Source organism: Oenanthe melanoleuca, chromosome 6 (assembly GCF_029582105.1).
Source record: "Oenanthe melanoleuca isolate GR-GAL-2019-014 chromosome 6, OMel1.0, whole genome shotgun sequence".
In the NCBI taxonomy this organism is placed as follows: Eukaryota; Metazoa; Chordata; class Aves; order Passeriformes; family Muscicapidae; genus Oenanthe; species Oenanthe melanoleuca.
The window spans coordinates 27,301,632-27,326,505 of NC_079340.1; the positions used below are offsets into that span (position 1 = coordinate 27,301,632).

General features: G+C 40.6%; 1 protein-coding gene across 26 annotated transcripts in view; it reads right to left on the reverse strand.

Annotated features, from left to right (window-relative positions):
- The window catches only part of ABLIM1 (actin binding LIM protein 1), a 189,317-nt gene that overhangs the window by 19,845 nt on the left and 144,598 nt on the right, over positions 1-24,874 (reverse strand). For 11 of the 26 annotated variants that reach the window (XM_056494501.1, XM_056494488.1, XM_056494486.1 and 8 more), the window contains 7 exons: positions 24,576-24,634; positions 22,189-22,251; positions 15,594-15,671; positions 13,358-13,513; positions 9,008-9,043; positions 7,632-7,761; positions 782-886 (listed from right to left, as the gene is read on the reverse strand). In XM_056494501.1, coding sequence (XP_056350476.1) covers positions 782-886; positions 7,632-7,761; positions 9,008-9,043; positions 13,358-13,513; positions 15,594-15,671; positions 22,189-22,251; positions 24,576-24,634 — 627 coding nt within the window. The remainder of the gene's footprint in view (positions 1-781; positions 887-7,631; positions 7,762-9,007; positions 9,044-13,357; positions 13,514-15,593; positions 15,672-22,188; positions 22,252-24,575; positions 24,635-24,874) is intronic. The other 15 variants (XM_056494502.1, XM_056494492.1, XM_056494493.1 and 12 more) reach the window with 5 other exon arrangements.

Sequence of the window (24,874 nt, forward strand, 5' to 3'; positions counted from 1 at the left end):
AGATCTGAGGAGAGGAGGAAGGGCAATAACCTCTGGCAGCGAGGAGGAGCATTAGGGCTGAAGGGAATCTGAAAATAACTGGATAGAACAAGGCTTTCAGCTGTTGCTGAAGCAGCCAGATGTATGTCCAGACCCTAGGGACACACAGCTCATCCCACCAAAATCCAAGACACATGGTCTTCTCAGATGCTGGAATAACTGTGGAGCTCACTTCAAAGCAGACTGTCCTCTACAGAAAGGACATCCTAAGGCACACATATTCTTGTGGGTCTGCAGGTCTCTCTGAGGACACCAAGCACAAAACAAGACACAACCTCACCTGCTTTCAAAAGAAAGGAACGCCAAACTGGAATTGTCGGGTTCAAGACTGAAACAAGTCACAACAATCTGAATGAACAACATATGTAATGGCTCACTGGCCACCTCTTTTCTGCCTGTATGTGCATCTAAACCAGCTCCTCTGAAATTAGCAGAGCTGGTGCTCAGCTGGTGCAACTGAGAGAAAAATCAAGCCCTACATAGCTCATAAACAGCTCACAGGCCATCAACTGACCCTGTAAAATTAACCATTCTGAGAGTGAAACACCTGGCCAAGAGAACAGGCAAAAATCACAACAAACCCCCACGTTTCTTAAGGCACTACTCCTCTCAGCAAGCCCAGAAGCCCTGAGGGTGCAACCCATGGTAAACAGTGTGAAAGGATGGAGACAAGACAGAAGTTACAAAGGCTACATTCTACACTGTGACAGGACAGCGAGACACACACAGTGCCAGCTCCTACCTGGAACATGGAAATGTTTAGGGGCCTGAGCGTAAGTTGGAGTGAGAGGGCGACTGTCAGGCCGATAGGGGACAGGGGAGTTCCGACCGCTGGACGGCTCATTGCCTCCAATGAAAGAATGGAGAAAACAACATGAGAAGAGGGAGAGCAATTTAAAAAAAAAAAAAAAAAAAAAAAAGGCAAGCCCAATCAAACCCAAACAAAACTGGTGGAAAAAAAACCTCCAGGGAAGAAAGAAGTTGAACCAAAAGTATAAACACAAACAGTAAGGAGAACTGGTAGTAGCCCTGGTGACCTTTTTACCCCCCTTATATTCCTGCAGAGACAAAAGTTCGTGTTCAGGCTGGAGTTGAGGTTTGAGCAGCTCAGAGTCATTCTGACGGCATGCAGGCAGGAGCTGTGTGCTCAGAGCTGGTGATTAGATGGGCAGTATAGAAAAGAAGAATGGAAGGTTACTTGGCAATGATTTTTTTAGTAGAGAGATTGTTATTTGAATTAAAAGGCGCAAACATGGAGCAGAGTAGTTGATATGCAAACGCAAAGCAGATAGAAGCAGATGCTGGCAGTTACTACAGTTCACTAAACCAAAAGTGTACAGAAACCAGAAACAGAAAATAGCTGTTATGTCACCTGGCCCATACCAAAAGGCATAACTGTTCCTTACACAGTCTTTCATTGGTTTAGGAAAATTCTGATATGGCAAAACAATTTGTAAAGCAGTGCAGCCCAGCTGGTGGCTGTGTGCACATCGTTCGTGCTGCTCCAAATCTCTGTCAATGCCAAGTTTGGTTCTGCTGACAATACTTCACCACTACTGATTTAGCAAATCTGAATCTAATACCTACAGACCTTAGTTCTAGTTTGCACACACAGTTTGTCCCATCTGTAGGATTACTCTTACTGGCATTACCCCTTTGCCTCCTGGCAATGCACCACAGCAATCCAACAGCCCTGAAAGTTTCTGTGTCTTGTCAGGGAGTCAGGGCTGCTGCACAACCACGATGGTGGATCCCAAGTACCAAGACCTAACAGCCAGATATCCATTCACATCTCCATGTGTGTACCTTGAAACAATGCAGCTGCCTTTTATTGCACCATTCTTCAAACTAGAGCAAATTCACACCAAGAAAAACCATCCACACAGGGGCTTATTTCACATGGGTGGGGGTGACCCCAGCAGTGAAAAGTAGGGGAGCATCAAACCCCTTCCATTTTTTGGGTATGCACAAGGACTTAAAATATCCTGGAAATGTTGATTAAGAAAGCAGGAAAAAAAATCTACTAACATTCCCATTAGGCCATCCCTGAGGAACTCACTCTCATTACGAGGCTTAAGTGCTTGGGATGCAGCTGCAAAACCACCCACAATTTATAGAAGCAGTGCCAACATCTGCAGAATGTGCACATGCACAGAGGATAGCAGAGCTCCTGGCTGCCTGTACCTATCTCCCAGCCTGCTTGCAGCTTTACATAAAAATCCATTAAATTTGGCTTCCTTGCCTGCACAGAAATGTCTCTCTTAATGTCTCAGATATTCTGTAGCTACTGTTAACTCCCCAAAGCAACAAGAGCACTCCAGTTCACCAACACTGTAGAAAGAACTAATTCTCACACCCTTGGCATGAAGTTGAATATGCCTGTGTGTAGGTGGGGGGATGTTAAGAGTTAATGGAACAAGTTTAATCTAAAAATCAATCACTAGACCACAGCAGAAGGGAAATTCAGAGGCTGGTTGCTTGTTTTTTTTTCATTCTCTTTGCTCCATCAGGTAGTTGTTTTCTACAGCTGAATTTGTTAGGCAGGTTGCCCTAGCAGCCAAGAATAGAATTACTTGCCCACACACAGCCCAGTGTAATGCAGGTCCCTGCTGCTTTCTGAAGTGCCCACCACTGGGCTCACTGTGGGATTCACAAGCTCAGCTCACAGAATCAGGCCAAAAAACCCATATGCAACCAACACTGAGCCTTCTGTCAGCTTGCAACCAACACTGAGCCTTCTGTCAGCTTCCAGTTTGGTTGCTCTGCTCCTGATGAGACACAGGAAAACAAGCTCAGCAGTACCTGAAACCCTTACTCCTCTTCAGGTTTTGTCAAACTATCATACACCTTCTAGTCCAGATGTGCAGCCTTTATTTCACACACAAAACTAAAAATAATGAAAAAGCCAATACACAACTGCCTTCCAGAGCAGAACTTCCACCTGCATCCACAAAACCCTGGAAATAGTTAGCAGGTACAGAAAGCATTTGATTTCAGAGACCTGCCTCAGGGCAGGAAAGTGAGAACATGTGAAAACCAAGGTCCAAATTCTCTATCAAGATGGGTAGATTCCTCATGAGAATGTCTGTGAGCAAAGGAACAGACATTACTTTAGAACTCTTTTACATGGAAATCTTATGGGGGCTTTGCAATATTCTTGAATGCCTCTGAAAAATTCTAGGCATGCAAGATGAAATCCTGGCTCTCAATGAGCATTTTGTCTCTGATTTCAGAAGGGTCAGGGCTTCTTTCATTTGTGGACTTGTTTTGATTCTTTCATAGCAAAGACAGTACTTTATTGAGACAAGACCAAATTCAATGGAGAGTCCAAATTAGATTAAATGAAGTCTAAGCTGATGCATATTACACACTCTTCCAGCTTTTTCAACATACATGTTACATCAACAAACTCTCATTGAGGCGTGAGGTGTTTAGCCCATTTCACTCCTCATATTTCTTCACTTTTGCTGTGTCTATGAGGCTTAATCATGCTTCTTTAAGCTTTATGTTCTATGAAAACACACTGAAATTGGTCTAAATGTCTTCTTTTCTGGCTTGAGTACACAAAATAACACCTTTCAACTGAAATATGATCTCAAAAAGGGAAAAACCCCAAAAGTTATAGTTTTGTGAAATCTTTCTTACAAACCAACATCACGTTCATCTTCTTGCTAAAAGTACAAGTGAGAAAGGCTGAGCCAGTAAAAAGATCACATAGTGCCTCTTCTGTCACAGGGATAGGAATTTGAGTTTTCAGGAGCTTGGCTGAGTTATGACACATAAATGCTGTCCAGGCCTTCAGAAAACTGAGGATTGCTACAACATCTTTCAGGTCATATCTGAAAAAAACCATACCCAACCTCACTCTGTCTACAGCACTTGCAATCCCACTTGGCCTTTTCTGCAAATAATTGAAAAAGATACCTGATCTACATGCCAGGTGATTCTTTGAAATCTGAAAACAATAAGCATGGATTTCCAATAGGTCTTCTCATTTATCTGTTGAAGAAGCTATTTTCTCAACAGAAAAAGAATGAAAATGCCACTTGAAAGAGTGTGAGCATTAATTTGGATTTATAGCAAAGAAATGCTGAAATTGCAAGGACTATGAATTAACTGCATGCTGAAATGAGCAGTATAGCTATTTTTAAGGGTCCCAATCTTTTTAAGTGAGGTGTTTTTTTTTTTTTTTTTTAAATAGAGACATAGTAGAAAAGTGGGCAGTGCATATTATCAAAAATGATCTTTAAAAAGGAAATAATAAAATTAGTGGTGGTGATCTGAATGCTTAAAGAGCTATGATGTTGTGATCTATTGCACTTCTTGAAACTTCATGGCAACAACTTTCTTGCAACTGCTTTTGATTATCTCCAGTTTATGAATAGCTACATTAATCAATGGTGCCACATTGGAATCTATGTTCAATTTACTCAACTTTCTCTTTTTGAGCTCTTGTAGGTGATAAAAGCTATGACCTTCTCCCCTCAAACAGAAGAGATGGTCCAGCCAAGTGCTCCAATAGAGTAAAACCACATTCATAAAAAGCAAGAAACAAAACTAAAAGCTTATTGAAAGGACAGAAGAATCCTCCTCCAAATCAAACCATGGAAAATAAAAGACTGAAAAAAAGACCAGGTCCTCAAATAATGTAAATGCTTGCAGTGCTACTGCCTTCAGCAGAGCCTGCTGATTTGCACTTGTTAAGGAGAGGCCTAGAGATTTTAATTTTACTTTGTGGGGCCCTAATTATTGCCAAAGTGAATAACAAAGATTAAGTTCTTTGTTGCCATTGATCTTTATATAATCTCTTTCTTTTCTTCTCCATATTTTTGATCACCTTGTTCTCATGCAGGCAATACTGTAATCAAATTTTTTCACTGCACACTTTAAGAATGTGGCAGTAATAATTAAATTTGATAAACTAACTGCTGAATGGATTGTTGCACACTGCTTTAGAAAGAAGCTAAATCAGGCACGTACAGGTTCTGAGTAATAAATGACAATGCTTTTCTGCGTACTTCTACCAGGTAAATGCTTGGTGACTCTTCAACTAGGGCCCTTAGAAATGACATATTTCCTCCAGAAAAAGGACATTATGTCTATTCTAAGTACAGTTTTGAGTGCAGCAGCACATTTCGAGGCATGCTCAGCTCCACAGCCACGGGCAGAGACGCCTCCTCAGCTCTGCCAGGGCGCTGACACGTCTCCAGGCCGGAGGGGCTCCCTGGAGAGAGGCTGGCTCCTTACCTTTGGCAGGGGGCACGAGGTGGTGTCGGAATGGGGAGTGGGAGCGCGCGGGGGCCACGCGCCGCGCCCCCAGAGCCAGCAGCTCTGCGGCGCCGCGGACACGCGGGCAGGACAGAACGGAGACAAAGAAAAGCAGTGAGAGACAGGCAGGGAAGGAAGGAGGCTTCGAAGGAAGGAGAAAAAAAATGGCGTTGGACAACTAGGATTCTGGAAAGAAGGAAGGAGGAAAAAAAAAAACAACAAAAAAACAAAACAAAACCAAAGCGGTTAAAGACGCACGGAAGGGCCCGTAAATGTTAAGACATAATTACAGGACGTGTTAGAAGAGAGGCTTAGGTTTGAACTGCATTGCTAATTTAGCATAACATCACTGGCTTAATGAGCTTCTGGCCAATGCCTTGTTGCCAGAAAGTGGCCTGCTACCAGCATGCAAACATCACAAACACTGACGCTCGATTCGTTAAGAAAGCAGCCGGTTTGAAATGTGCCTGAACAAAATATGTCAGTCAGGAGGCATGCAAGCTGTTTTCTATTGTCTTAAGAAATTCCAAAAATGCTGCCAACATCAGCTAGGGCACCACTAGGGAGGAAAAGGCTGCAAACTTTTCCAGAACTTGTAGCACTTGATTTTTGAAGAACCTTATGCTGACAACGTCAGTGCAGCAGTTCACTTCTCCCTCAAGGGCTAGCTGGGAGCAAGAGAAGTGATCTGGGGCCACTGGGTTTATTCAGAGAGAAATTATTCTTGCAAAATAGTGAAAAGAAGAAAGGAGAAAAAAAAATCAACATATATTTGTGCTGTTATTCAATCATAATTACTGTAGGAAAATCATTAAAGTAGCTTTAACAATTACCCCAAAACAGGGTAGGAAACATCCAATGGCAAATTGTACAGAATTACTTCTGTGTTGTATGAGGATCAGTAACAGGTGAGCCCAAGATGAGATCATCTGAACATAGATCAGTTTGAACAAATATCTCTTCAGAAAATCCTTCAGGCTGTGGACTTTGGAAGATTGTACACTGGATCACAACACTGGCTTGAGCCCATCTGCCCATCACAAGAGTTAGATAAACAGAGATTGCTTCTGGGGAAGCTCTTTGACTGAACACAGACAGTAAAACTCAATCACAGTCAAGTCTGGAACAGGGCCTGGATTTGTTCATATCCCTGAGACAACAGATAAAAATGGAATAATCCCCTCAGAACTGGAGAATCAAGGGACTGAAGTTTGCAGCTTTTTCACATTTTCATGTCTCTTTCAGTTTCAGTTGTAACGTCATCTTAAAACACAGTCATGTTGTCAGCGCTAAGGATCAGACACAATTTGCTTCTGTCCCACCTCCCTTGGGTCCCTTAAATAAGGCATTCACTGACAGACACAATTGGCTGCTTTCAGCCCACCCCCACTAGGAAATGGCTACAGCATTCAAGTTCCACAGTGGTGGCTCTATTATAAATCTTTAATTTTAAAAATGCAGTTCCTATTGCATATGGGCATTTGGTATCCTGACTGTTCAGCTGTAATCACTGAGGAAGATGAAACCAAGCAATTGTAACACTTAATTTAAAAACAGATCACAAAGATTTAATTCATTACCATACACAATAAAATCACTCTTGAAAAGTCTTCAATGAGCAGCATTTAGCAATACATTTTTATGCAGTTTGGGTGTGGATGAATAGTTCATTTTCATATCTTGCTTTTAGATGCACAACCACTAATTTTGAAGGCACTGGGAACCTGAATGACCTGTACACTTTCTATATTGCACATAGGACTTGCATATCACTGCTAAACCAGAAAGTAAAGTTTGTGTTTTCAAGTGTTCCCAGGCAATTGCCTACAGCTTTAATTAAAAAGGTATCTTCTGAGTCCATGTCTCAAAAAATGACTAGCAATTTGGAACAGCTGGGTGTTTTGCTTCTGAATATGAGATTCTATGGCTGCAACAAGCTCTAAAGGAATTTTTTACAAGCAAGTAATAAATTACTGACTTCTGTACAGTCAAGCCATAATTTTTGTTTCCAATATGTGATACTTTTCCCAAACTCTGGAATTAAGTTTGTGATTCACTGCTGCAAATTTTCGCTTCCTTTCAGAAACATACAAATATTTTCAGAACAATTGATTGGAAACAAAACCAGAAGAGGCATATTTATGATGTAATAAACAGCCTAGTACAAAACACTATGACAACCCAGAACAAAAAGAACAGGTAGAAAACGAGACATTAAAATACGCAAAAATTTCACAGTTCTAAACTTCCACTTCCCTGCACCAGTGAGTGGCATTATAAAGACACAGTATTTTTGCATGTATTTGCAATGCAGCTGCCCTTACCAGGTCTGTGGAAGTGCTGGGGGGAACGGGACATGGTGGGGGTGTAGCTGTGCCGGCTGTAGACGGGAGAGTTGATGGAGCCCTGGCTGGTGGACCTGTGAATCATGCGGTCCCGCACGTCCTGGTAGCCCTGCAGGACAGAGGCACCCACTGATAAATGCAAATGCACACAACACGTTTTTAGCAGCACTTAACTTCCATGGATCTGAAGGCATCAGCAGAAGCGACTGAAATAGCAACATCCCTTCAGCTTCCAACCTACTTCATCAGCACTGTTCTCCAAGGAGCTGCTCCAACCCATTTTTACAGTCAGAATTCAGTCTTGGAAGGTTCCAGCTCCACCTGTAATTTCTATTAAACTGCATAATAATCCTAGATTTGCCCACATTCTCTGACTCCATCCAGAGCATGTGTGTCCTGCACAAGACACATGAGCTGGCCATCAGCAAGCTGGCTTGGAGACCAGCAAGAATTCAATAGCTGCAGCAGAGCTCCCTGTGGCTAAATTCACCATGTGTCACCAGCTACATCAGCAGGTATTTATATCTAAATCAGATTCCCCATGCATCTGTAAACATGACACTTTGTATAGCAAAATTCAGTTTACTTGGTTTCCTGGGGGTAAAAAAAAAAAAAAAAAAAGCCAATAAAAGAAACAAACAAAAGAAGTCAAAACAAACAACACCCTTACCCCCCCACCCCTCCATGAAGCAAACTGAACCAGGACAAAAGGGAAAGGACTGATTAATACATGAAGACTTACAAGAAATTTTATAATCCCTTAATTTTAACTAGTAGCAATAAGTACAACTTTTATGTTGCAAATAAGCAACGGGATAATGCAATGATAATGATTCTGTAAGTGCATCTGTTCTATCCTGTCAATTGACTTCCCAAATGTTTCATGTTATTATGATGTTCAAATTAACTCCTCTGGCAAAGCAAAACCAAATCAGACCATAGTCATGTTTTCTTCAAGACAAAACTGCAAATGTTTCAGTGGCAAACATGGGTTAATATTTAGATGTTTAGAGCAGCATTTTATCTCCTGTAAATCCTGCAGCTCTGAGAACTGACTGTGCCTGTGCCACAAGGAGCAGGAATGAACCAGAAGTGACGCCTGCTGGACAAAGGGCTCTGCTTTACACACAGCAAGTGGGAGGAGTGGCAGCCCCACTTTTTTGTACAATCTCTCAATAAGAGCTTCACATTTCCATCTTAGAAATAATATTTGCTAAGTTTCAACACTGAGAAAACATGTCTGTGTGGCAAACAGAGATGGATCTGACTGACAACAAACCCAGTGCCTGCACTGGCTCGAGGGAATAATTCTAATCACAGTAGGACACTGCCCCCAAAGGTTCCACCAAACTTACTTCTGCAGAAGGGGTAGGTGATAATGTCCTTGGAGACTGTAAAGACATAAAAAATAAGGTTACCATTGAAATTGATTGAAGTATCACTGCTTATGCTGGACCAGAAAATGGTAATCTAAACATTGCTGCAGATACTCTGACATATGACAATGTAAAGTGGCAATGCAGAAATTACTGAGGCTATTCCAGCACTGGAACCTGCTTTTTCCACATGGCTCAGGGACTGGTCCATAAATCATTGATGTTTAAAGTTTCAGGGAGAATCTTTATAAGCGTGATTAATTCAGTCAAGTATCATGTAGCCTTCTAATCACTGTGGTAATTAAAACATAGCTGTAAAGATCAAAATCAGAAAGGCTTATTAATTTAATAACCATGCCTGTCATGAAGAAATCTTTAAAATGGAAATTAAAAATAAATAAACTTAACTCAGGGCTTTGCATGGAAAATCAAAATACAGAATATCTTTCAGGATGAAGCATGTTTTCCCTCCAACACATACACTCTGGCAAAAATGTGCTTCTCCCCAAGGCCTTACATTTCATACCCATGCAGAGGAGCACGTAGTTGTCATCAACATTTCTTTGATATGACCTCCTTTAAATCTCTGTGTTCCTCCATGGTTATATAAGGAGAACAGACAGGAATTGCAAGCATTGAAAGAGCTGCACAAAGGCCAGTGGGCAGAAATATGCACAATATTATGAAAAGTTTCTGCAACACAGATAAGGGAAACTGAGGCAAGAAATACCTTTAGAAGAAACACATGATTATGCAAACCAGAATAAAGGCTATGTGTAATTACCAGTTATGTGCTCTTCAACCACCAGACAATTTGAAGCTGGGAGATTAGGATTCAATTATTTCCTTTGTGCACAAAACTTCAATATTATTTGTCATAATAGACTGGGCAAGAGATTATACTTTTAATTGTAGAATGATATAGCTATTAAGAGAATATGTCAGAAGTTAAACTGCTGATTCTGGTCCAACTACTACACTAACGTACAACAGCAGTAGTGTAAACTGTATGCAGAGTTTCTGGTAATAAACATCCAGGTGTAAATATCCATAAATTTTGGACTGAGAGAGACCATTCACTCTCATGGGGCTGGTGACACTGGGAATGCTAAGTATCCAAACAAAGGAGCAAAGTTTTTTACTGGATAAAGGACATCTCCTTTTCAGCAAGTTTCCATATAGCTGTTAAAGACTTTTGCTACTTTCCATCAAAGCCTCAAAAGTCTTTTACATTCATATTTTCCTAATGCCTATCATCTAACAAGCAGCAGCTGTAAAAACCTTGCTCCACATGAAACATTCCACACAGAGTGCTTTGGAATAACGTCCTCTACAAAAAACTGAGAGCTAACCTAAAACTTTCAATATGAATGAAAAAAACGTGTTGTGAGGTGCATTCACACATTTTTCTACTAGCAATTCATGTGTTGCTCTAAATAAATGAATTTCTGGGGGTTACCTGGATGTTGAGGTAATGGCTACAGTAAAAGGTAGTCATGGGAATCTAAAACTGGGAAGGCAGCCCAGAAAGTAGCATGCTGAATCCAGGTATTTTTCCTTTCATGTATTTTCACTCCATCACTAGCTGACATCATCTCATTGCTCTTTGGGAAATGGAACCTCACTCTGCAGCCAAATTACTGTTTTATCATGCACAGGTGAACTGTCAGATCTCAAACTCTGAGGCTGCCAAGGAATGTTTGGCTCCTCCATCTTTCAAAACCTGGTCTAACACAGAAGGCCACACTATGATCAGTTTAAATGCTCTGTGCAGGTGAGTGAGAAAATCAGCTGCATTCCAGAACAGGAAACCAGTGGAAATAGAGTGAGGACTCCAGATAAGGAAGGAGAAGAGGGAAGGGGTAGAAGAAAGGGAAGGGGAAAGAGAAAAGAGGAAGGGGAAGAGGGCTGGTTCTGACCAAACACACATAAAAATTTCTACTGCAACAGGCTCATTTCTCTATTGCTTTGAGATCTGAGAGTCTGCTCTAATACCTGAAGCCACTTGGGTCATTTTTTATCTAGGAAATTTCTGCTAATTTGTACAGGTGTCATCCTGCAACACAAGTTCCAGCATTTGACACTGATGCCATTTTAGCTTTTAACTGAACTACCAGGTGGGATCTCCACTCCCTTTTGAAGCATTTATCATGTTAGGAAAAAAAAATCCTTTTTTCATTTTATGTCTTCTTGTTTAGTGAAAGGTTTTTTAAAGCATTTAGTGCTTTCAACAAGCAGAATATTTGAAATAAAGGACACAAAGTGCTGCTTATCAATTTCTACCCAACTAAAGCTGGAGGAGGGTTCAGTGCTCATCAGGCTGCTGCTTGCAAGGCAGAAGCGACAGGTCCTGAAGAACCTGAATACCTGGCAGTTTCTGGACACTTTCTCACCCGGCAGCAGACAATTAATTTCGGATCTCGTCAGTTTGTAATTAATTTCTGGTCTCTGCGGGCTGATGAAGGCGGGGCCAGCCCGCGAGAGGGCGCCGGGAGCGCGGGATGGAGCCAGCGGGGGATGATCCCTTTCTTTGCTGAGAATAGAGATTTTTCTTCTCTTTAAATCATGCTAAGGGGCATTTCTAGTCTACAAGCATAAACTGAGGGACCCATTTTATTTAACACCATCACATACACACCCTTTGTAAAGAGAATGCAGGATAAATCACTGTCTGCACGACTAAACGTGTCCCCTTTGCTTTTTAAAGATGATGGGGGCTGATGTCTGTTGTACTAAGATTGCTGTCACTCAATTACCACAACACAAACACAGGGTAAGGGATCACTCCACCCCAATGGGCTTGTGCTCTCATTAGGGCAAGGGAAGGGATGAGAAACAGATACAAAGAGGTGAGGTAACTTGCCCAAGGTGACAGAAGTCAGCAGTAGCATTGGGTGAAACCCCGAGATCTTCTGAAAAGGTGAGAGCCCCTTCTGTTTCCAGAACAGATTTCTGTAGTCACTAGAAATTAACTGAATTCAATGCTGATGAAAATATGGTGTAAGAAAACTCCAAAGGCTTCTGCTTATTCCCAGAACAAGCATAAAAGCAGAAAACTTACACCATATTGCTTTATCAGCTTCCAACATACTGCTCTGTCAGTAAAAAGCTTCCCTTTAAGGGATTAACATAAAGTTCACCTTCTCTGGTGTGATTAGTTCCCCTGTGTGACTAACAAGAGAAATGTGTTTGTAGCAGGTTTTGTGGAATGGGTCAGGCCTGTTGGAACTGGTCAGAGGTCACCAATGCATCTCACAGTGGTTTTGAACCAGATGCCAGCTGAATTCACTGCCTACATAAACTGGAAGGGAGAAATTCTGTAATGTTCTGACCTGTTAATCTCTTATTTTATTCCTGAGCTGAATTTTCAGTTTATTATTTAAAAAACTAAAATATAAAACATTAAGGAGAAAATCTGATGCAGTTCTGACCTGCTAGTGGGCAGAACACTGATAAGAAACCAAATTATCAGTCACACTGATCTGTCATCTACAGACTACTGGTGCGTGAAAGAATTACAGTAAATCATTCTTCTTCAATTTCTCTTCACGCTCAATTCAGTTACAGTCAATAAGGTCACTGAGATTGCAGTGGTAAATCCATTTCCACGCCCACTTAGATTTGCATTCAGGAAGCCTGATTCACAGACAGATGGTATTACACGACATAACCTGCTTCCCAGACTGCACTGGAATCATGTAATTAGCAACTGCAGCTATGGAAATTCACCTGAGAAAACTGGGGACTGAAAACCTGAAAGATACCTTCACACACAAGTTTAGAAGAATAAATGACATAGCTTTTCTCTTATTGCTGCACAATACAAGAATCCTTACTAAATGTCAGCAGGTTAAAATGTGAGGCAGGCATTTCTATAACACAATTAACCTGCTTTCCCAGGTGGAAGAGCACTTCATCCTGACACAATTCCATCCAGTGTGTCTGGCAAAGTGCTCTGGTGATATGTATTTCCCTTCAGTGAGATAAGTAACCTGCTGCTCCTAGTCCACAAAATACCAGAGTATTCCTGCTGTTCTCTTGTGAATATTGGTGCTCCACAGCACAGCAGCACATTGGGGTTCTGGACCTTGCCATTCCCAAAGATCAGGATCTCCATGGGAGCTATGAGGAAGCACACAGAGACAGTCTGCAAGCCCTGTGTTAGTGCAGGTGCCTAATCCTGCAGTGTCACACGTGAGTGTCCCCAGCACCCCAGATGAGACAGACACCAAGCAGTGTGAACAGCAGCAGAACACCCTCCAGGAGTGCCAATGGAAGCGAAGCAGCTCTGGATGCAGTGCACAGGAACAGGTGCTGGTGGGTCATTACCTCTCCAAGACTCTGTCTCTCCTGTCTGTCCTCGTAGGCGGAGGTGTAGAATGGCTCATAAGTAATTAGGTCTGGACGTTCAATGTCATAAATGGCCTTGACTTTGGGAATGGCTGCTAAATCCTTGTAATCAAGGATTTCATTGTCTACTTTTGCCTAAAGGTCAAAGACAGAAGACAAATTAACTTACACAAATGCACTGGCAATTTCTGTTTTACACAATTCATGATTTTGTGTATTTGTTGTCACACTGTTGCTATGGAAACCCCTTTTTGGCACCCTACATATGTGGAGTGAATGCTTCTTGTTCTTCTCCAGCAAGCCTCCTCTGCAGCAGCTCACAGTGTTTTCTCTTCTCTTAGGGAAGAAAGAACATGGCATATATAGATCTAGTTACAAAAGTTTTTTATCCCCAGTAGGGAGCTGGAAACTTCAGCTCTGCAAATGACTCATTTTGTGGCCTCAGGCAAGTATTTTCACCTTTCTGCTCTTGTTTTCCCATATATAAAATGCGTGACAACATAAATTTATTTTGCAGATTACAGAGATTACAAAAGGATTTCATGCTGAAGACCAGAGACAGATACTCAATTGATAACTGTGCACACAAGAGGAAACAGAACTTATTGGAAGGAAATAAAAAGACAAAGAGGACTGTCAGGACTGGGTATCCAAACTCCCAAGTAAAATAGCTGCATTGCATTCATCACTCATCCTATGCCCAAGTTTCTGACTAAAGCATCCACTGCTCACCAACTACAAGGTGCAAGCATGGACTGTTTTTTTCCACTAAGACTGCAAGGAGATTTTGACTAGTTAAAAAATAGAAGCAGGAAATAAATTCCAAAGTCAGCTGCACCTATTAGAGGGAGACAGAAAGAGGCCTTACATTTAGTTTAGATAACTAATATCTTTCTTTACTTACAGAAAGACTTCAAATAAATCATCATACATTTTTACCTACCTTACAGAAATACATTGATGACTAAAACTGAAAGAGGATATTCAAATTGTTTTTCAACACTTCTACAAGATATTTTATTCATAGTAGATTGCATAAGGAAACTCACATTCAGTTCTGTCCTTCCTAAGGGCTAGCACCTAGTAATTTCAGATTAATATATATTTGCCTTCTCAAGCTCTTTAGCCAGTGGTCTTGGTGGCTCTTATGCAATGCCTCAGACTAGAAACAATACAAAACCTTTCTTGCTAGAAAAGCAAGGTTTAAAATATTTAGGACATTCACTCTCTCCAAATAGATTCAAATCTGTTTAGCTTTTAATTACCAGATATAAAAAAGTACCTTAAACCATTTTAATCCTTAAAATATTTAGGTATATCAATGTATGTTATTTCTGTAGTATTTTTACCAGTTTTTTAATAAGGTGCAAATATGTCTGGATTCTCTTAATCCAATATAAATTATTACAGATATTTTTGTAGACCCCAATCTAGGCTGCCATGTTTCTCCACAGATGGTGATTTTGAGCAGCAATTAATTTTCATAAACTGCAGTTTATGAAATTGATATTACCCACAGAATGGCAGCTCTCCAGGACATGCTTTGTCTTTTGATATCTTCATATATCAGTTTATTTTTGTGGTTGTTGAAATGCATAGAACTAGAGTTTAACTCAGGACAAGAGATTTGTAATTTTGGATACTTTTTTCTGCATTATTATAAATGTAACTGCTAAATTTCTGTGGTTTACTCTACATTTTCATCTATATATTCTCAAGGTTATTGATAAAATCAGTGATTTAGCATTATGCTTAATAACTTTTTTTTTTCCTAAATTAAACACACCTTTCCTTTCACAACCAAAAAATCTGATTTCTGACTTGAAAGGTTTTGAATCAGCCAGGCTTCTTTTTTAGTGCAGCTGACCCTGCTCCCCACATTCCACAAGTGCAGAGAGCAGACCTCTCAAAAATTGTGTATTAAAGTGCACAGATCTCACAAAATCCTTACAAAGCTGAATGACCCCTCTGCCCTCTGTCCCTCTTCACACCACCAAGTGACATCAAAAGATTTACTGTACCTTTCCAAGAGAAATGTGACCTGGAAAAGGCCTGCCCTGCTCTTGAGATCTTGTAGCTATGAAAGCTACATGGTGAAGGTTTTAACAATTTAAGCATTAAAATAAAGCATTAGTGTAAAAGTGATTTATTTCAGCATGAGCAGTTCATGTGCAAGCAAAAGCTCAGCAGGTCATTCTCCAGAAGGAATACTTACATAGATAGTGTGGCCTGGAGAGCCAGGTATACTGGAACCTGGTCTGGAATAAATGCTTTCTGATGATGTTCTTGTAGGCTGAAAAACAAAAGGGAACTTTTGAGAGCAATCTGAAGCCAATAGCATTGGCAATTTTAAGTGAAGAAATCTGCATATATCTTGAAAATAACTGAATTTAGGAAAAAATGTCAACACAAACGCAAGCGTTTTGGCAAATTCCACAATCTTGTGAGGCAAGTGGGCTTTATTTTTTTTTTTTTAAATAGGGGAAGGAGTGGTGTGAGAGGGGAAGAGGTTTTCTAAATCATAGTGTAAAAGACTAGACTGACAACAATAATGAACAAAATCAAACAACACCTGCCAGAGACACTGTAGGAGCCATACAAAGAACCACCCAGGACAGTCCTGCTGGTCCTTTTAGCAACATGTTAGTTCACAAACCACTGTAGGGATCAGCAGTCCAGCAGACAAAACTGTTGTGAGGAGCACAGCACACATGTTATCTCTTTCCAGGTGTTCAATCCCTGGCTTTCCATTGGGAATGAAACCATCAGAACTGAATTCAGCCTCTGGAAGTAAAAGGACCTGAAATCCTCTGCTTGGAGCTGTTCCCTACACCTGCAGCACAACAGAGATGCAGCAGGGAAGTCAAATGTTGGTTGCAAGGTCATGATTCCCCACACTGCAAAAGTCATGATGTTTAATGACAAATCCTGCAAACTGAAACTTGGAAGAACATTCTCATCCCTACAGAGCCAGTGCTGCTACATTTAGTAGGTTTTCCATCTCTTTTTCAGGACTAAACAGACACTGGGTAGCCTGGGGAAGTTCTGTGAGAGAAGACAAAACAACTGATGACCAAAGTGTGGGGACCCTGAAAGCCTGATGCATTTGAAAATTATTCTGTTTGATCAAAAGTCACCCTGGTTATTGTTTATTACTCCTAAACTTGGCACACAGCAGATACACAAAGGTAGTCAACCATATCCCAACTACAACTGAGAAACCATGCACGACTTTTGCTCCCTAATTGACAGCAAAGAACCAGATCCCATCACAAAACTTCGTGTCAGCACATGACTCTGATGACACCAGTGCAGTGGGATACCTCAAAGTCCCTTAAAATGAAATCCTGGAAAACAGTCCTTACCTCACCAGCTTGTGATGTTAGGCCCCCTGGACCAAGGGACCTTCAGGCACACCTGAAGAGAAACAAGGCTTGACAGCCTGGCTCACTGTTTCTCAGAAAATACTGGAGTGAACACAAAAGGCTACTGGACCTATATTTCAGCATACATTTCCTGAAGGAACCCTTCAACTGAACCCAGAGACTTTCCACTTTTAGTTTCAAAGCCAGAGAAACTATTGGAACCATCTGTATAAAAAATGCTGAAGTCTAGTCATGGATTGTGTGGCAGACTTTCTCTGATTTCACTTTTGAAAATGAAGTCACCACATTCAGGGATGGTTAGAGAAACAAGAGGTTTTGAATATGTTCCACCAAAAAATGTAAGATTCAGATCAAACAGAGAGCAGATGGACTGACACAGTCACAAATCCTCTCCAGAGCTTGTTTGAGAACACTTTCTCAGCTGGACCTTTAAATGCTTCTCTTATTTTCTCTCTGTAGCTGCAAATTCCTACATCTCAAAGGGGAACAGAAATTTCTCATCTTCCCTTAAGTTCCTCCCAAATCAAAAATCCCAACAACAAGCACTTGTTTCATGGAAATGTTACAATAATTGAGCTGGAAAATCTGGCTGCTGTTGAGAAACACTTTATTCCCCCTTCCATTCTTCCATTTCACTCTGTTTGAGTGGAGACACATGTAACATGTTGCTGCAGTTACTATGGAAAACAACTGTTTTCATTACAACATAGGGAACAGCATTAAGTACTTGAGGTACTTTTAGGGGTGTCTCTGTTACCTTTGGCTTTTGGCAGACATACTTTGAAAGTTTTGTCTGCTCAATTTTCCCTGTTGTAGGAAAACAAGTGTTAGAGGCAGTTATGGCTTATTCCCATTTGGCAGGCCCTTTGGAGTTTTTATAATTGCCTCAGAAAACAAGAAATTCTCAGTCCTCACTCCAGCCCCTTAGTTTTGTCTCTTAGTGACACTGCTAAAAACCTTTTCGTTTAAGGAAAATTCACTTGCATTTATCACTTCAGTGAATTTACTAAATAAAGTCAGACACTTTAAAAAGATAGTTTCAGCCTTATCCTGCTAATAATTTTCTTTAACCCTGGAGTACAAGAGGGATTGTCAGATGGACTGGCAAGCTGTAGCACCTGTTCTTCATTTCCTCACTGGGTTTCTATTCCAAGTTCCTCTTCACCATCCCTTTAACAAGGCCATGAGCCAGAAATGACACCCTTTAAACCAGTTTCCTATTTTCTGTGATTCCTTCTGTGTACATCAGTGTTACCTTCTGCCTATTGCAAAGCTCCCCACTGCCAGGCAGGATGCCAGCCATGGCCTGAGCACACTCTGCTCCTTTCCTGAGAGCTGAATCCAAGCAGACCTGCAGCTCTGGGGCTCCTCTAGCACCTCCCAGTTCTCTACCTTGTTTGGATCTTAACATACCCTTGAAGACAGTGCATGAAAAAGGACTTGTACATCTACCCTCACCCTTCCTGCCTCACTTTGCCCTATTTCTTATTTTGAGTTAGACAGTTTTTCCATCACAGATGGCTCTTTCCTACCCTGCTTCTTCCCATATGGTCTGGAATCCTTCTCAGCTTTGCACTTTCCCCTAAAGACAATTGCATTGCAATTGAAAACATTTATGCTGCTTGCTTTTACAAACATACACCAAAGATTCCTTGAAATAAGCTGTTCCTCTGGCATCCTTTCAGTTGCTATGGCTGGCTCCTCTCCTCAGAGGCCCATAAAAGATCCCGTTTGAAAATCTGTGACCTGGTATGGCTTTTATTAGACTGAATTACACTTTCATCCCTGACCCTGTGTAACACCACTGTGACTCTCTTACACAGGTGGCAAGAGACACACCAGAGGTCAAGTTCTCTATTGATGTAACTGCACTGGGATGTGAATTCCATTGTAGAAGGGAGCTGATCAGAGCACAGCTAAAACAGGAATAGGGCTGGCTCTGATGTGGAGATAACACAAGTGCATCTCTTCCACACATTATTCAAAGAAAACAGGTAAAGAAAGAGGACACAATCTTTAACATGAATGCAATAATTTAGAGATATTCACTTCCATCACAATAGTCCTGTGACACTTGCTTTACATTCCCTGCAACAAAACAAGCTGCCTTACTTCTACAAAGAGATCAGAACCATTTTTTATATGATTGTTCTTTCCCTTGAAGGATTCAAATACAGCTTTTCATGAAGCCACCTTTGTGTAGAGAAATTTAAAGGAAATTTCTATGAAGAGCTAATGTTTTTTTCTTTTCTGGTGGATTCTCCACATTTTCTGAGAGTAGGAGAGTCATCACTTTTTTCCCTTCATCTTCCACGCAAATGGGTGTAAGAGCAGTAAATATATCAATATAGGATGTCTGTACCAAATACAGAAAGTCTATGAAGTATATGAAAAAAAAATCAATAGAAATTCAGTCAAGAAAAATTCATGCATGTCATTAAAGGAGCCAAAGGAAAAAAACAGATCACAAAGCATCTAAAGTATTTGCAAGACTTCTCAGTATTTCCCACTTTATCACAGACTTCTTATGTTTGTTTTTGTTCTTCATTGCATGCATTTACCTTCAACACAAAAGTTCTTTACCAGTTTCATTTGCAGATTGATAGAGATAACACCAAGTGTCATGCTCATCCTCTAAGGTTCATTGTGAATTGAGTGCTCAGTTATCATATCACCCATGCAGATGCCCCAAACTGATTACCTTGATAGTTCAGGATTAGACTACAAAGCTTAAGTTGTTCATCTGCATTTACCCCTGTTTGTCATGTAATCATGCATGCTACATCATCTAAATAAATAATTTCTTAAAAAAAAATCCCGGCTAGAGCCATTCACATCATCCAGGTGCTGCTACAATGTGGTGGCTCTGGCATTCTCAAGTACAGATGTTCAGCATCATGCTCTGTAAAAACTTACAGGTGCAGGCAACCAGATCAAAACTGATCCCAAGAACATCTGGCCAAATGGATGCACTATTGTTTTACAAAGGCATCGTCACCATTTACAGTACCTGCCTTAATTTTTTGATAGAGTTCATTATGCAAGGCGGTGATAATAGCTGCAGAAGAATGAATATGTTTTCACTTAATAACATTTAACATTATAGCTTAAGCAAATCCTCTAAACCTCATAAGCTACTTTAAATTAAACATATTTATAAATAACCTAATAGAAGATTAGGATGGAATTTCTTCTACTGAGCAGACCTAGCAACAGTAAGGGATCTGACTTTCTCAGTACAACACTTTTTACACTGACTACCTGCTCTATCAGCTGCCAGGTTTTACAGTTGATTGGGATTTGGAACCAGGGCTCATAAAATATGGATCTCCTATGGATTTCTGTAATTTTCAATGGCTGCACAAGACCAACAAAGTCCCTCAATGTCAGCATTCTTCGTGCCTCTCTGCTTGTTTAACTCTACCCTTCTCCTTACAAGAGTGTTCCTTCAAATGCATGCATTCTTTATTTCTCTGCACTAAATATGCATCAAGACAAAACTAGTGAACAGGTTAGTTCAAACTCACACAGACACAGATATTAATAGTTACAACTAATTTTCCTTTCCTTTCTGGACACAAAGACCAGAAGGGAGAATGAATTTTCAGCATGTAATCACTGAAGGTACGTTGGTACCAAACAAACTTCTACAATACTACTCATGCAAACTTAGCCTTCATCAAGAGTAAGTTAAGAAGAAGAACAAGAAAATAAAGTGGGAAGTCCAGAAGATACTGAATTCAACACAAGCTTTCAGAGAATTCAGAGGATTTCACCCTACCATTTTCTAACTACAATTTTCACATAGATTCAAGCCTTTAGCCCACTTTTATAGCAACAGCAATGACAGCACCTTTGTGTCTACTCTGCAGAAAAAGACTTAAAGCCAAAATCTGCCCTGAATTACATTTTGTAGAATCACCATGTAAATCCAAACAGAGTTTAATATTGACCAAATTTACACAAGAGGATATTTGTCTGTAAGCTCAGTATCCTACTCAGCATCCTACACATCCCTAAGCTATTTGTATCCTGCACAGTCTATAAAGCAAGAAGGAGAACACAGCTTAATTTTAACATGGGCTGCTCCTATTTTGCCTTGAATACATTGAATAGGGTTTGGCTTTTGAATCCTGAGGCTCCTTGATTTCAACACTGGAAACTCAGACTCTTGCATGCTAAGCCAAATGCAAGAAGTCACTACACTGGCCTAAAAGGTGAGTGAAATGGTCCCACAGTTTGCTGTTTTCAGACTCCAAGATTTTATTCCATAAAGCCTAGGACTGAAGAGACACTGCTCTCCCTAGGAGCACTGACAACACATCTTTATGCTGCATTTTCTTGACACACAGATCTGTAGCTAACAGAGAGAGAGGTGTTCAACAGAAGTTAAGTAACTAAACCACCGTGCAGGACAAAGGGTAGAGGGCTTGCATTAACCCCCCTGACTCACAGAATTGGATTCCATGTCCAACCCCATCCTGCAGGCTGGATCTCACAGACACCCTGTCCTGGCTGACATTTAACTGCATCTGCTCTGCAATGAGAGATGTGAAGTCTGCACAAACCAACATCCAGGAAATCCAGTAGCACAGACTCTCAGCCTGTACCAGGTCTGCACCACCAGTGTGCTCTGCCTTCATCACCAGGTGAAAACTACCTCAGGTGCACCTGCATCAGCACAGCCACACGTCCCACAGCAGACACAACCACCAAATAAACACTGCCCTGAAGGACAAGAAATGGAATTGGGTGCTGTTTGTAGGTGCAAAGCAAACCCAGTAAAATCTGAAAGTAGAAAGCTACTCCAGAGTCAAGAGGACAGAGAGGATCTTGCAACTCAGATGTGCATGTGCACCAGACTAGAGAGGCAAATGCTCTCAGGCAGCACATAGAATATATCCAAACCCAGGATTTTGTAAGCATTTTCTCAGCTAAAGTATTCATGGGTAGTTGGTCAATATATATTAAAAAGGAAGTGACTTAACTGAAGTTTTTAGGGTTTTTTTCCTAAAAACATAAGTCATTGTTAACAGAAAACTATTTCTTTTTAACCATTGCTTTAAAGTCAGCTATTTTTTCACCATTTTCATTTGCTTCATATTTGCATTCTAATTTTTTTATTTCAGAAGGAAAACTTTCTGGAATACTGGAAGACCAATACTACAGCCCCCAAAAGCTCATCTGAATCTAAAATAAAAAAGTTAATTTTAAGCATTTCATTAAACAAAATTAAAAAAATGTGAGAATTAACAAGCAACACTGAAACAAGTGATGCAAAATACAGCGTCAGTGCCCATGGTGGCAAGTGGTAGCAGGAAAGCTGTGTGGCAGGAGTAGTAGCAAGCACAGCAAATGACAGTAATGAAGAATCTTCTCAGTAAAGAAGATCATTATCAACACTATGAAAACACAACAGCAAACCTCTGCAGAGCGTGGCCTGCGCAGAACCAGACTCTTTGGATAAAAGAACTCAGATGAGGAATGCTGTCATGAAACACAAAAGGGAAAAATGAGTGAAAAGGAAAGCAGTTTCCCCAGTTCAGTGGTTAAGCTCTTTTTTCAATCAAGTTATTATCATTTGTTTGTGTTACAATATCTGTTACTGACCGCTGCAGAATCATGAATAGCCAGACAGTCATAAATAAACTAAATAATATATATTTTTGTTACACATATGGTTGCTTTGTTTTTTGTTTGTTTTGTCTTTGTAAACTTCCACAGATATCAGCGGGGAAAAGATCTAAAGCAACCATTGCTTTTATGAACTCCCTCTCAGATCTTGACCAGCTCAAATGCTGATTAGTTTATATCACAATTCAGTTACTGAGAGAAAACAGAACTTGCTGAAAACTTCTGAAGTTACTTCAGTGATAAAAGAGTTTTTGTTTTGTTTTGTTCTACAGGGAAAGGAAACCCAGCAAGCAAATAGGCAATGGCACTGGCTTTTTGCAGAACCACCAGAAAATCTAGATCTGACCCTGAACAAAAAACTGAAATTCAATCAGACCCCAATTTAGTGCTGACATGCTCAAATAGCACATAGTTCCCCCAGTTTTGTTTGTTTCTGTACCTACCTGTTTGCTACTGCCTTCATTTGGGTCAGCAGGATGCAGCAGGTGTCAAAGGCATCAAAGTGAACTCCAGCTGATTTTAGAATAAGGAGCTTGACTTTGCACCAGAGTAGACAGAGACTATCTAAGATGTACCACAGAAGCTAAAACCAGTGCATCTCTCAGCCAGCTCCTGCAGGGTGCCCTTATCAATGCCTTTTAAGGACCTATTAAACCTCTGCACAGAAGGTATCCTCCAGGAGCATGGTGCTGCACAGCTGTGCTGTCACATTGCTCAGTTGCTCCCACAATTTGCCTTCTTCAGCTTCACTTCCTCTTCCTGCAAGAACTCACTCAGGCAATGCCTTGCAGGTGAGTGAATCCATTCACTTTGCTCACTTCAATCAAAATTAGCTGAGTGAGGGGGGAGAATACTGACAAAAAGGGAAATACTTGAAGAGGATTACAGCCATTTCCTTGGGGAATGGAAATAAGACAACTGATTTATAAGGTCAGCTGGAGAAGGCTAGTAAGGGCCACAGTGTAGTTAGGAGTGCTTTGATAAAACTCTGGGGTCCAAGTGAAAGGGAGGTATTGTACTGCAACCAAGCACTACAAGGCAAAAGCATTCTGACACTTAAGCATGGCCAAAATACTGTCTTACATTCAAACTGTTAAATGAGGAAGAAAATCCAGTCTGGCATAATTTTCCATTTTCTTACAAAAAGTCAGGACAGAACAACATGTGAATGCTGGATGGTTCCTGCACTGAGGTTTGGTCATTCTAGACCACATGCCCATTTAGGGCCAGTTATGCTCTTGCCCATACTAACATGAATTCTGCTCAACAGGAATTTATCTGCACATTACCTATGACCATAATAAATTCTCTGTGGGGGATGTTTTACACACCAGTACTGGAATAAATGCTAAAGGATGTGGCTTCCTGTCAATGAGACCCACAAAGAATACAACCTACAGGATGTCATAGGTATCTTCATATCAGTACCTCTTAGTTTACTTATCTGAAAGACAATTTATTCTTATGCAGCCTCTAATATTCATATCCTGGCAAATTAGCAAAATTCAAGGGACCAACTGAGACATGAAAAAGAGAAAGTTTTCCACAGAATGAATTGGTGGATAAGGGCTTAGAATTGCCTGGTTCATGCAAAAAGCCAGGCTCTAGCATTTATCAGTGCAGCATTATTGTCACCAAGGATTTGACCCAGAAAGTTTGTCTGAATATGCTGATTTAAGTCCATGGGTAATTGGCTCTTTTTGGCATTCAAATCAGGATCACTTTAGGTTGAGGCTTACTTGGATGGCAAAGAGAAAGAAGAGTTCATCTTGTCTAAATGCTACAAATAACCACACGGAACAGGGGATAACTATAGAGCAATTACACAGATGTGCAAAACCACTAAAATATATGATAGCATTTGCCCTGTTCATATCTTCTCCTTAAGAGTCTCTCTCACAACAATTGAGATATGAAATGAAGTGTCTTAGATACTTGGCCACGTCTGTATGTCAGTAAATGACACTATCTTTAAGGCAGTGCACTGAGACAGGTATGTGAGGGTGGTAAGCCTAAAAATCAGAGCAATACCTCTGAAGTGCCTCCACTGTATATTCTGCCAGAGTTGTGACAGCTATGCGAAAAAAACATGGAAAAAGTCACTCTTTTAAAAACAACATTCAATTATTGTGTGTGCAAAATGTATGGTGTGTCATGGAGCCATGAATTCAGCTTACCCGGAGCTTCTCCTCAGTCTTAGTGGATTGCTTACAGTCGGGATGCCAGACAGTGGAACCTGAGGGAGGAGAAATACATCTTTATTCAGAGCTAAGCAGATGACTTCTGCTCATGACAAGCCAGTTATTAAAGAGAATGTCTTCATTGCATCAGATGCTGAATCTGTATGAACTACAAGAGTAATTCACATTAAAGCATAACTCATGGGAAATACAAGGGAAACAAAAAAAAATATTCAAATCCTTGGTGTATCTGCAGCAGCTTTGTCCTGAGGCTGCCAAAGCACTTTGCACATATC